Here is a 13,697-nt window from a genome sequence, read left to right as displayed (position 1 = left end):
CTACTCATAGTCAGGTGCTCAAGTGATTTAATGCATTCCGCTGGGTAAGACCCGGTTTTTTTAAAAGTCCAGTTTCCACCCTTGCGGAACTTGGCTGGAATCTCGTAGACACAGTTTGGATAACGAGTCTATGCATAGCACTAGTCCAATCAAAATCGCGAAACGAACGAGACATCCGATTCGAAAAAAACATGGATTTCAACACGCAGATTTCGGTCGACTGAAAATGGAACCGATATATATGAGAGGAAACAGTCAAAAGAAGGGTCATGGAAGGGACATAACTCGTAATAACCACTGTGGTGCTACGATCGAGCCACGAAAGTCGAGTCTAGTTCGGCAAGTGTTGAAACTGGACTTTTACAGTCACCTCCCTTGCTTCGCTTCGGGAAGATAATAAAACGAAACTAGACCTTCAACCTTTCATACACTGGCGAGGTTTTGGCTTCTGACATGATCGAGTACTGTTTTTGTCATATGCTTGAATGGTCTTTGCCAGTATCTCAAAAGACAATCAACATTGCGTCAAAGACTATATCCCTGCGGAATTTGGGGACAGGACATGTAGCCAAGAAGTGCGCAGCAATTGTGTTCCCCTCCTTGATGGCCTGTTGCTTTATGCTTATCATTTGGAGTGTATGCTTCGATTGGCAAAAGCAAAACACGGAAATTCGGTAAAAGCCTCAGGTTAATCGATGATCTGATATCATCCAATAAAGATATAATTCGCTATTTCCCAATTAATCCTCCTAATATGTCTATGTTATTATCGGAATCGTACGTATGATTATTGAAAGGGTTTCGTTGAGGCGTTCGAGCTCACGTTACACACACACGTGGCGGGACATGCATATGATGAGAGCTTCTTGCTAAAATTACCTTCAGCCAGTACTTCATGAGTCTCATGAGGGAGTGTACTTTGCTCGGCGCCTGTTTGATGAAGCCTATCTGTATCTCCGCCAGACACGCGGAGTAGCAGTCTCTGTAATCATCAGGGAGTTCTCTCATGTCCATGTACACGTCGTGCACGTTCTTGTCTGTAAGGATACAGAACATAACATCATAACCAGATATAGAATACTAAACGAGCTTCCGTGCAATACACATTTTATCAAATGAGTGAATAGTTCTGTTATCTGACGAGCAAACGCAAGTCAAATACCAGAACTATTCATTTAACGAGAGCAAGTTTGGAATTTTATTTATAACTTCTCATTTATCTCTTTTTAGAATTTCACTCCCATGTGTGAATAGGCAGACACCTACACGATCCACAGCATAATCCCATTGAGTTTAACAGAATAATACATCAAATACGTCAAGAATTGAAAAGTATTATTTTAATACCATACAACGACCCACCATTAGAGTTCAGGCGTCCGTTCCACAAAGTTATCGTAGCGTTAAGGTTATTGTAACTCACGTACTTTAACAGAAAAGTTGCGCCTCCAGAACGGGACGCTGCAAGTTTATAATTACGTAACATTCGTCTATGACATTATTTGTGGCATTTTGTTGCAAGATCCACCGGTGAAACACTGCCATGTGACGCCAGCCTAGCAACAGGTATGCTGGAGTCATCGAGTGTGCAATAAGCTCCTCTCAGTGATCTATCATCTCCACACGCAATGCCGTTGAATTAGCCAAGGGATGTTGAGAGCTTTCAATATTTGTTCGTGAAGCTTGTTCCCGCAGTACATAAGCACGTGCTTTGGTATTACACACGGCTGTATGTTTATTAAAGGGGCAAGTAATAAAACAGATTTTACATCTTTGCTTTTTTGTGAACAAAGGCTTATTTGCATATCATGTGACCGGATATTTCTCTTGTTCGTAAACAAATGCACTTATTCTGAAATCAGAACAGACTGGCCTAATCAAAAGCATTTCGGTGCGCGTTATATATTGTTTTGCATAGTTATAAAGATATGCTACTACAACAGCAACAGTGAAGTGCTTGACAAAAACAGCTTCATACATCAAAGTGACCGTATCGCTAGCTCTCCGTAGGGCTTCGATGACAGCACGTGGATGCCGTACAACAAATGTGAACAAATTGTATTTGTACGCAAATGTAAATGGTTTTTCACGGTTTATGAAATTATCTGAAATTTAACCATTCTACGACATATATTTATCTAAATGTGTAGACTCGTCAAAAAATAAACAGATGAAACATATGCAATATATTGAACGGACTGCGTAAGATGTGACGAATCGTAACATGGCGCTGGCCTGTGGCAGAGATACAAGGCAGGCCAAAATCAGTCCAAATATGGAATTCCAAACCACAAGAAGGGTTCCTGTAAACTAAAGATGGCAAAATTGAAATGTCCAAGTTACGAGAATGAAACCACCTACTTTTTAGGATGTCGTACAAAGGGAATATGTGTATGACGTGTTGTTGTTCCAAATCGTGGCATGTCAGAAGAAACGTGATGGAGTGAGCCGTGTATTCAATGGGCCCTATACTCCCAGCTGATGGTAACCACTCTCTGGAGTCCAGCTTGGATCTGATGGTGTTGAGAAGCCCCCTCGTCTGTGTAGTCATACCATGCACAGAACCCAGGTCATTACAGAAGACAAAGATGTCCACGTCAGAGGGAGTGCTGAAATTAGTGTTCCTTCCAATGGATCCACCCTTCAAAGAAATAGGAACATGGCCGCCTAACACATGCCAGAAATCAACAATGGTACTGAGTTGATGTCCTTGGACTTGATTTGTTCAGGTTCTTGTATCAATAGATTGCTGTGAAATAGCCGGAATACTGCGGCCTTAAACGATATTCACTCACTCATATCTTATTCTACATAGTCATGAAAGCTTCAGCGATTGTTAGAGTTTAAATTAACGATGTTTCACTGTAAGGCGTGACATGGAACTTAGGACCTTACTTTATTATACATCTTCTTCTCAAAAGAAGTTAAAGAAGACCCGACTTTTTCATATGACCCCAGGATTTCACTTTGACCTACAAAACACGGCTCCGGGGGACCCCCAATAATTGATATCCAGGGTCCTGTAAAGTAATGAAATGGTGTTGTGTACAGTACTGTTTAAGATTTGATAATTACTTTATTCATGTTAATGACATGATCTATATATTTCTTGTCCAGAATTTGGTCAATGAATATTATTGTACGTCCCTCAGGATGCAATTATTATTTTTGCCAAGTCAAATGAAAAAAATGGGTTTTCTTTGACTTCTTTGACTAGTATATATCGCTCAAACCTACCTTGACAATCTTCGCAACACTAATTGGAACATTATTTCTCAGAAATCGTATAACTCGGTCGATCAGTTCATGCGTCTCACTCCCATCAGATGTACCCCATCCTGCCATGAACTCTTGCACCGTCTGGCCTCGCACCATGCCAGGGAGGAGAGGTTCGGGCCCCGGGGGATATGTTGTCATACTGGTGCCTTGTCGCTGCTCTATAGAAACGTGCAATATTAATTCTCAATCAGTTTCACCAATAACCCCGTACACCTGTGTAAAATGCCAATGTAAAATACGAAATTGACGGCTGTCTGTTCTTTATCTTCACGAGACAAGGTAGTTAACCGACTATAAACGTCCAGTTTCCACCCTTGCCGAACTAGGCTTGATTTATGATTTATTGGCATAGTCCATATCAAATTCGCGTAACGAAATCTACATCCGGTTGGTAAACTGCCGTACAATAGAAGGGCGTAACTCGTAATAGCCACTGGTGACGTTGCGATCAAGCCCAGAAATTCCAGCCTATTTTGGCAAGTTTGGAAACTGGACTTTTACAGTCAGTTAACTCCCTTGCCTCGGCAAGATGCCTGTTCTTGAGCTGAGCTGTGCCATGCCATTTTGATAGTGGAGTGAGTGAGTTCAACGCCACTCTGAACGGTGTTCCAGTAATGTGAGTTCGTGTCATGAATAGTGGGAGGAAAACCCGAAGTGATGCAGGCCTCAGACGTTTGCCACGAGCACGGGTATGTCACTGACAACCCTAGAAACGTAATTTGGGCGCAACCCAGATCATAGGTTTCTGGCGTGCCCAAGGGACGCAGCCCTTTACACGAGTTGCGGCGCCTCATATAACTGGGCCACTAGTGCCTCCGTTAATATATATGAGGAATAATGGAAAATCGGGTGAGGTAAACTGAAAACGTCGCAGTGTTCGTATTTGGTGATTCTAAAAGTTAACGTATTTTGCGAAATCTATTTGTGCATGTTGAAGAGCATTATATTTATATAGCGAGATGCATACACAAGGGGGTATACTATAGTCCGGACTAATGTCGATTTTACAGACCTAGCGCATTGAGATACCATGCCACAATTTAACATGAGTACCCCACTCAAACACATTATACTGACTCCGACCCGACCAGTCCTTTTTTCATGCCCATGGCCAGGCACGGTAACAACAAATATACCTTCTTTTGAAGCCGGGGATCGAACCACCGACCTTTCACTCTCCAGGCAGACTCTCTATCCACTACCCACATGGAGGTGGTTCTGTATATTGTACACGTACTACGTGTTGTGACTGGCATTGACCTGAATTTGATTGAGTAGCTCAATTCTTTTTTAAATACAACCTACTTCGAACTTTTCTTGCGTGTCCTCCATAGCCTTCAAAACATTTACGGAAAACCGCAGCTAAATCGCTGTGTTTGAGGACAACGACATTGTCAAGCTATTAATTGTTCTACTCAGACATTGTCTTTCCTGATAACTATTAACGTCACAATCCTTTTCTGAAGCCATCTGACCGCCTCCGTGGTCGAGTGGAAGAGCATCCGCCCGGAGCCCCCGCCGCGCCATGCCAAAAGACGTTAAATGATGGTACTTGTTGTTACCCTGTCTGGCGCTCGGCGTTAAGGGCCTCAGACGAGGTCTGGTCGGCTCGGAGTCAGTTTTCTGTGTCTGAGTGGGGTACTCATGTTAAACTGCGACATGGTATCTCAGTGGGCTAGCACTATAAATCGGCATGAGCCACACACACACACACACACACAGACAGAGAGAGAGAGAAAGAAAGAGAGAGAGAGACACACACACACACACACACACACACACACACACACGTGCATGCACGTCGCTATATAAGTGCAATAATCTTGAACGCGACGTTAAACCCCATTTCACCTCACCTCACCTGAAGCCACCTGAATGACAAGCAGATCTACAGAACTTGCTGCGAGTTGTTCTCGAATCAACAAGACTGCATTAGCATGTTTACACAGTCTGCTCACAATGTCCACATAACATGTGTCGTGGCGCGTTGTTCTGCGACCCTCGTGTGTCGTTTTAGAAGACGTGGTATTTTATCGTGCACTTTCAGCAGTACCATGAATGTAATAAGTACTCTATACATCGAAGTATCTCCGGAACAGTTATATGTGTACTCACAGACGAGGATCCCTCCTGTAACAAGCTATTGCACATATCCCGTCAACCGATAGTTTCACAATCCGCGGAAAGATTAAATATCTACGGAAACCTAGTAGCACTGCAAACACGAAAACGTCGTTTTTTTCCGTATATGGTCATTGGACGGAAAAACGACTAAAAATTCATTAAAATTGATTAATTGGTCAGCGTCTAGAAAGTGTCCAGAAAAGGGTCGAGTTTTTCAAGCGTAAAATGGACGGAAAAACGATGCTTTTTACTCCGCCTTGTACAACTGTTAACGGCCAATCAGATGGCGCTGGTCCCCCGACGCACGTGATGTCCAAGGCTTCCTTTCGGAAGCTTTAGGTTTCGTATTTCTGGCATGCCTTGCTCTTGTATCTGTCGCGCGCAGTGCAGCGAGATTTGCTGATAAGCTAGTTTTAGGATATGTTACATGTTAATGGAATTCAGACACGCGCCAAGAAGTCAAACCAAACAATGTTACTAAGTTTATTGTGGTAACGGCTATGTACAGTTACCCCTATCGGATAATGGGTTGTGTTTCATTTGGATATAACAATAACTAATTTTTAAATGTGAAGTTTACAAGATATACGACTTGGACGAGAGGTCGGTCACATGACGTTCTTCACGTGACTGTATTCTTGAAAAGGCGTAAACACTGACTACTTCCACATTCCTTGGGAAAACCCTTGGAATTCCCTGGTACGAATTCATACAGAAGCGTGGTTGCAAGCCCATTTAAGGATACCCTCGCTGCAACCCATCCCAGAGAGAAAAAACACGAAAAAAAATCCAAACTGTCGCAGTGACAATTTACAGAAATCTATGAATTTACCTTAGTATCTATTTGACACATCTTCACAATCACCTTTCAATGATCGGCCAATTGATCAGTGATGCCAAAGGCTTGAAATAGCCACAGGTTAATTAACAACTTCGAAAATATCTCCCGTCACGTTTATCGTGTCGGCCATTTTGACGTATTGTACTTGATGTAAATGTATTACGACGCTCTGTCATTGTAATTGACTTACTGAGGTAATTCTGTAAAAGATCTTCTCATCTAATGAGGATATTGTTTGGAATATATTTCTTGTAAACATACTAAAACATATGTTCCTCGCTTTGGGGGAACTATTTTATTCCGGGGTGGCCCGTTAAATCTAGTAGTAGGTCAAGGCACCATGCGTGATCTGTTATTTTATGTGTTTAAATTACGATTTGGGGCGTTAATAAAATACACTGACGCAAGTATATTCTATTTAAATCAATTGGATAATTGAATATGCTTTCTTTTACATATTACATAACATCACTGCACAAAATATGAACAGTTGCAGTAACACACTACGGTAATCGCATTAAACTTCATTTTCAACTGTACAGTATTTCAGTTTTATCATGGTGTATCAGACTGATGTGGGATAAAAATCCGAAGTGGTTCAAGTCCTCCAATGGTGAGCGTATCCTGCCACACAAGTGGCACCCGTCACAAAACATGCATGGACAAGTCAATTGTTCACCTGAACAAAGCACGGAAACACACAATGATGCCCGTCCTCAGTTTTACCGAGCATGTAAATTATTGTGTCCGTCAAAAACATGGACGAGTATAAACAATATGTTCATTCACGTAATACATGTCATACATTTGACAAAATGTATTGACTCGGAGCATTTTTGTTAATCACAGCGTATGCAGTTGAACTCATCACCCATCCCATTATTGATAACCCTTCTTGAAGATCTATGAAATCAGAAGCTGCAACACTCTATCTTTTAACTGGCATGTCAGACTTCTATTTCATTACTCAGTTTTATTTGCACGGATTACTATGGAAGGGACATTGTCCCGTTGTCGCATTGTCGCATTGACGCCTTTACAAAAACAAGCAAAACGTGTCAAAATTAACAAAAGCGCGACAATTGGCCATTTGTTGCATTGTCGCGTGTTCGCATTGTCGCTCTTTGATAATCCTTTTCTTTATTTTACAAAAGGGCGACGATGCCATAACGCGACATTTTCAAGGTCAAAATATGTCTCGTTGTCGCATTGTCGCCCCAACACAAATGTGTATAAAAGGCGTAAAGTTCAGTTATTGTTACAGTTAGGAAGTTCAATCTGATAAATGTACGCCTTGAAATGAAAACACAAGTCCGTCCGCGAGTCCATAACGTTTTATTGTGAGCTCTTCTCTAAAAGTGCTTAGTGTTCAACTCCCAGTTCCAAACACGTAGTACCTCCTCAATAATCCACATACCTCCAGTGCAGTGGTCTTCCGGAAGATCTTACTCTCGACCGTATTATACAACTGACGAGTGCACGCCTGACCTGTGACCTCGTTGCAACCCTCGTGATGTGTTTGCCGAAGGGAGAGGTGTAGGAAATGTGTGCTCCAGCCCAGCGCAGAGCTCGCGACACACTGTATACTGATGTATACTGTATACAGTATATTGCAGTTGATATACTGTATACTGCATGTGATACTTATTTGCGGACATGTTACGACTTTCAAGATTCAAGATTCAATTTGCATATATTTCATATACAACAGACCGCCGTCATATATCACTGGAATACTGCTGAGAGCGGCGTTAAAACAAATTGTTTTCATAATGGAGCGCTGCATTTAAAATAGAACCGTATACATATGTACATGTAGTACCAACTCACTCTATTTGTTTCGAATATTCAGCAGAAAATATATTATTAACCAGGTCTTTGGGAAAAGATATCAGATTTTTATAAGCAGCCACATAGGGATGATAAAGGACCCCTCGCTGATTAGGTTCTTGTTTACTTAAGAGCAGAGTTGGCCATGTTAGATGATATAACCAAAATCCAGGCGCTCCGGAGGGGGGCAAGCTGGTCTTGTTAGTGTATGGTATGAGCTGTGACGTTGACCCAAGAGAATAATGTAAAACATGAGACCAACTCAAGTCTATAATGATTGGGAAAGTCTAGATTTCCACAGCTCTAGCCTGAAATTAAGAATTGTTCTATGCTCCATTTTAATTGTATTATTTTCATTTTGTAGACATGGATGGACCAATCAGGAAAGAAATTGATGGAATATTAATATTACATATTACCACTGATCCAGTTAAATTCATCACACAATAATAAATTAGTATTTGACATTACGGCATTTGGTTATTAGGGCATGATCATGTACATGTTCACTGTAGTAATGTACACACCAGTCAACTTGATTATAATTTTTATCAAAGTGTAGCGCGGCATCAACGATTACTTTATGATATCCTCACTTGTCATCGATGTATTGACATCGAACAATGGACGGGAATTCGAAATTCTTATGGATAGCTTCAATAGGGACAGCGCCGGTGTCAGTACAAATTTCCTAGTTAAAATAAGTATCTACAAAATATAACCTGAAGCAGACAAGAACAATATTGTTTTATTAATGCTTAATTTCATGGATAGAATTAAGGCAATCTAGGCTTGCCAAATCGTTCTAGACTTGAGCTGGATTCCTTTTAAATTTATTCTGTATGGTCTGGGAGACGAACGGGCGTCAGTATCGCATGGAGAACTGGGACAGCCTTAATCAGTGTAATCGGATATGTTGTGGAGTTTCGGTTTTGGGCTGTTTGCTGAATATATAGAGTTGCGAGTTATGTATACTCTGTATTCTTTCGTCATGGTAGCATATATATTTTCAATGTTGCTTTTTGAATTATCCACAAATAATGAGAACTACAATGTAAACCTCTCTCTGGAGATATGCAATAATACTACTGAAGGGCATATCTAAAAAATGGGACTTCTCGACAAATATTTCTTTCTTAAATACTACCCGTTACAGGTATTCTGATCATTATATCATACTTTGTACAGTTTAAAAGTCAAATAATGGCAAATTGTGTATCTTTCTACATTTTGAATTAATTATATTTTCTGAAATAAAACCTTAGCATCAGATAGTGATATACACGAATATGATCTATACTATTATAAATGAATTATCAATTTTGTATTATGAATTAGATAAACAGAAATATGATAGTAAAACAAATTATTTTAATCTATTCTTGTGAGTAGGTAACGAGAGATCTAGGCAACGCACTAACGTAGCCATTTATGAAAAATGAAATATTAAAAGTTTAGGGGTTTGAACATGCACATTGAATGACAGGGAAGAAAGCAACGCAATAATTAAATTATGAATCAAATTATGTTATAAATATAACAGAATATTTAGAAAATATAAGTTTAATTTCTCATTGTTGGAAGGTGTTTAATAATTATATAGATTTTGTTTGATTGTTTGTTGTTTAACGCCGCACTCAGCAATATACCATATTTGGGATACGATGACATGCATCAACCAAGTCAGCGAGCCAAGTCGCCTTCGTAGAGGCATGGGTTGTTGAATGCCTATTCTAACCCGGATCTTCACGGGTATTTTTTTAAATAATAAGGTACAATGAAATTCTGTATATGTCCATAATATGTGTGTATAAGTAGATGGATAATATGTCCATACACGCCAAGTAAATGGTATATGCATTAATTTAAATGCAAATGATTCAATGATGAGTTCTTTCACAAGTCCATATTTCAAGGCATGTATTTGATATTCATAATAACTCCACAAAAGCTACACAATGGCAACAAAACGGTACCAGCATCACAGATACCAATAATACATGAGATACATATAATTACTTTAAAGTTAAAACATGTATCTAAATAGAAAATTAGAAGGATACACTTCCGACATTTTTCGTACTTTGTTTTCGTTTGGAGAGAGAAGTTGTGATTGGTATCTGATGGGTGCAAACAGGTGTTCCCTTCCGCCCAGGCCTTCCGGCAATGCTATAGCCCAAAATGAAACAAGCCTTGTTCAACAGGTTCAGACTCAAATTTCTATCCCACTTGGGCTCCTTTTAAATTTAAATATAATTTCTCGTGTCGATATGTGTCAGAAGAAATGAAATATTACAGCACTGGTAAATAGGTTATATGCGCATGTCAGCGTCGATCCTATAATATCCTTTTATGCAAAATACATATATACTGATGAATTAAGGTAGTAATACTACGCAAATGTATGTCCAGATGCATACATCAGCATCATCTCGTGATCTTAATTCGTGCTTTGAGCCCTTTTTCTACCGGAGATTCTGGGTTGTTACATCACACCAGAAAGCCAGGTCTAAATTCAAGTCATAATTTCATGGTCCGTCTTGTATGTTGGAAACCAATATCGCAATATGGCTAAATATTGCTGAACGTGGTATTAACCCGATTACTCACATAATTATTCCATTTTCTACAGTCATCTACGAACACTATCTTTAAGGAGGTATATCTGTATCATCCAAATGTCCATACATATATGTCCACATTTATTTGTATAAAGCAAGTCGTCCTGCACTCTTCCTTAAAAGATAAATGTTAAGCATTTCCTCTGTATGGATTTATATAATGTAATATCGTTTTAATGTAATGCTGATGCAGTAAACGTACCACAGACCTAATGCTAGAATAACATCTAATTTCTGAAATGAACATATTTTACAGAAAAAAACAGTTGTTTAAACAATACTTATAAAATATAAGAACAAGGAGCCAAGAGCCAAATATTGGGATGTGTTGGACATATTTGTTTCGGGGTCTTACGACAGACAAACCTGATGCCTTTAAGTATAAAGATAAGTAAGTATAGATGTTGTACATATTCAAATATGTTCGTGATTAACCCAAACTTGAAAAATATTGAAAGATGAGTGGTAACTATTTATGCCATTATTTCAAATTAGAATGAGAGCACATCAGGAAAGCATGGTACTTTAATATACGTATCTTGTTAACCCAATATTCTTTTTTAAGTAAGAGCAGCATGTATATCGAGAGTATAGGTTTGGTGCGTGACATCACACAGTACTTTCAGAAAGTGTGCATATTCTGTTTATCGGCAATAAATAACATAAGACGATTCATACGGGTAAATACGATTTACTTCAGAACTAGTATAGATTATTTAAGCTTAGGGGGAAATGTATGTAATTAACAGAACTTTGGCCGGGTTTGAAGGATTTGGGTCCTGGCTTGGGCTTTGTGTTGGACGTGTAGACGGCATTTCCAGGTTTGACGTATCAATGACAAAAATGATGTCAGATGCAATTCTCTGCCTTTTCGGGTGAACAATTGGCTTGCCTTTGGATGTGTTTGTGGCGGGTGCAACTAGTGGATCGGAATGAGCTCGCGTTTTTGCGAGCATCCAATGTCATCATTTATTATGATGAATCATGAAACATGCTCCTGATGTTGTCGCAATGGTGCAGTTGGCGCTACTTTTGGCAAGGGTTTCTCATGATAATGGAAACGCTTATGTCGCTTTTGTTGACCGATAAACATGAAAAGATATAATGTTAGTGTATATGGTCATGTTATTAAGAAACAAACGACGAGTGGGAGTTGTTTATTGTACGATAAACAACGACCGAGACTCATTTAATTCTATATGAGATATCAACATTACTTACAGCCTCTTTTAGGGTGTTAAATTAGGAAAAAATACACGCTTTACAATATTTACCCGTACTTATATAATGATGATTCCTTGAATAGAATCCGACAGCGGCCATGCTAGATAAATCCATTTTAGGATTTGAGTTTGGTCCCGCATATTCTCACAATTTTCTCGTCAATCATCTGTACCTTTTCTCCCAATACCGATTGTCATATCACTCTCATTTTCGGATTCTCCAGCAACATTTATTGGGAACAACTCACTAGACACATGCCTCTCAAAAATAAGGTCAAATTTACAAGTTTTACTTTTCAAGTTGCGAGTGCATGTTCGAATCTCAATAAATGACGTCATGATAGAACAATGTTTTATCGTGAAATAAATATCGCTTCCTTCTTTGTTCTTTGTGATTTATCGTGTAGCTATCTTATATCATCAAATGCCAATTTCTAATAATTTTTTGCTTTATCATGACGTATCCGTGTCATGTAGCAATAACATACACAAATATCGTTGACTTCGACGTTGAATAGTGTCATGAAATATGATTATCCTCTTGTGTGCAATATTTCTGTTTGATAAATCTAACGTATTCTTACTTTAAGAATAGCGACTATACATGATTATATATCCCTTATCAGGTCTCTGTAACATTTGCAAAATGATACAAATATAAAAATACAACTGAACCTAAATGTAATGTTTTAATATCCTTACTTTGCTGAGTGCAGCATTTAACAACAAACAAACAAAACATAATATCTTTAAGAATTATGTTAACAATTCCGATGCTAAAAATAATCTCACAATCTCCATACCTCTTTCTCTCTATGAAAACATAATAACTTTTTTTTAAAATAATCTGAAGGAATAATAATGGCAATACTATCATAATTATCATCATTATTTATGTTACTTATCCTCAAGTGAAGTAGTCCTCCACACTATACATTCAGTGAAGAAGCCCATGAACATATGAACTATGTAACATACATTCATGGAAATTAGATGAACAGTTGAAGTTAGCAAATGATATTATTCGGTCGAACGTCTATCAGCCATCTATTCTATTCATGAACAACATTTCACGTGGGACCAACAGAGGGAATTATGACTATCGACTTGCTAATTATTTTTTATATTCATGCCAGCTCAAACGATCTATTGGCTTGATTTATTGTTATGGTATCCACAAAATAAGTAGGATCCGATTTTTTCCGTTTTTGTTGAAATAAAACTGAATAATATTTGCTGTTTACATATCAAAGTTTGCCAAATTGTTACAAAATGTTTGCCCACAGCAAGGCTACATATCCCCAACATATTGTGCTAGGCACAGTATCACTGGACTGAGGGAGGGCGGTATTCCTCCTTGTGGGTCAACTGCTTGGCAATATAGGACGGGAAAACTGCAGGGGGTGAGGGCAGTTAAGTTGATGGTACAGACAGATAAGAGAGATCATTTTACAAATGTGAAACCTCAGTCCACAAAGGAAGAGGCGAAAGCTGAAACTTGGTGAGGTTTACAGAACAAAGGCAGTTATTTCTAGTTTCTTACTGACTCCCGAAGATACATTTAATAAAACAATTAATGCGTGTGTGTGTGTGTGTGTGTGTGTGTGTGTGTGTGTGTGTGTGTGTGTGTGTGTCTGTGTGTGTGTGTGTGTCTGTATGTGTGTGTGTATGTGTGTGTGAGAGGTAGAAGAAGAATTGTACACCATAAAAATGGCTACGTATGTAGTTGGGGTAGATATGTTGAATGCCCGGCCAGTATGACCTTTGAGTCACTACAGT

General features: G+C 39.0%; 1 protein-coding gene across 3 annotated transcripts in view; it reads right to left on the bottom strand.

Annotated features, from left to right (window-relative positions):
- LOC124112765 (2'-5'-oligoadenylate synthase 1A-like) overlaps nt 1–13,697 on the bottom strand; it is a 29,527-nt gene that overhangs the window by 8,735 nt on the left and 7,095 nt on the right. Inside the window, exons 1-4 of one of the 3 annotated variants that reach the window (XM_046472899.2) lie at nt 5,395–5,473; nt 3,238–3,437; nt 2,362–2,641; nt 880–1,037 (exon numbers count right to left, since the gene is read on the bottom strand). In XM_046472899.2, coding sequence (XP_046328855.2) covers nt 880–1,037; nt 2,362–2,641; nt 3,238–3,417 — 618 coding nt within the window. In that variant the 5' untranslated portion in view covers nt 3,418–3,437; nt 5,395–5,473. Of the gene's footprint in view, nt 1–879; nt 1,038–2,361; nt 2,642–3,237; nt 3,438–5,394; nt 5,474–13,697 lie in introns of those variants that run through there. The other 2 variants (XM_046472900.2, XM_048399524.1) reach the window with 2 other exon arrangements.

This window comes from Haliotis rufescens, unplaced genomic scaffold (genome assembly GCF_023055435.1).
Source record: "Haliotis rufescens isolate VD_foot unplaced genomic scaffold, xgHalRufe1.0.p SCAF_2, whole genome shotgun sequence".
Taxonomy (NCBI): Eukaryota; Metazoa; Mollusca; class Gastropoda; order Lepetellida; family Haliotidae; genus Haliotis; species Haliotis rufescens.
Note: the sequence above shows the minus strand (reverse complement) of the source record. Positions and strands in the feature narration are given on the sequence as shown.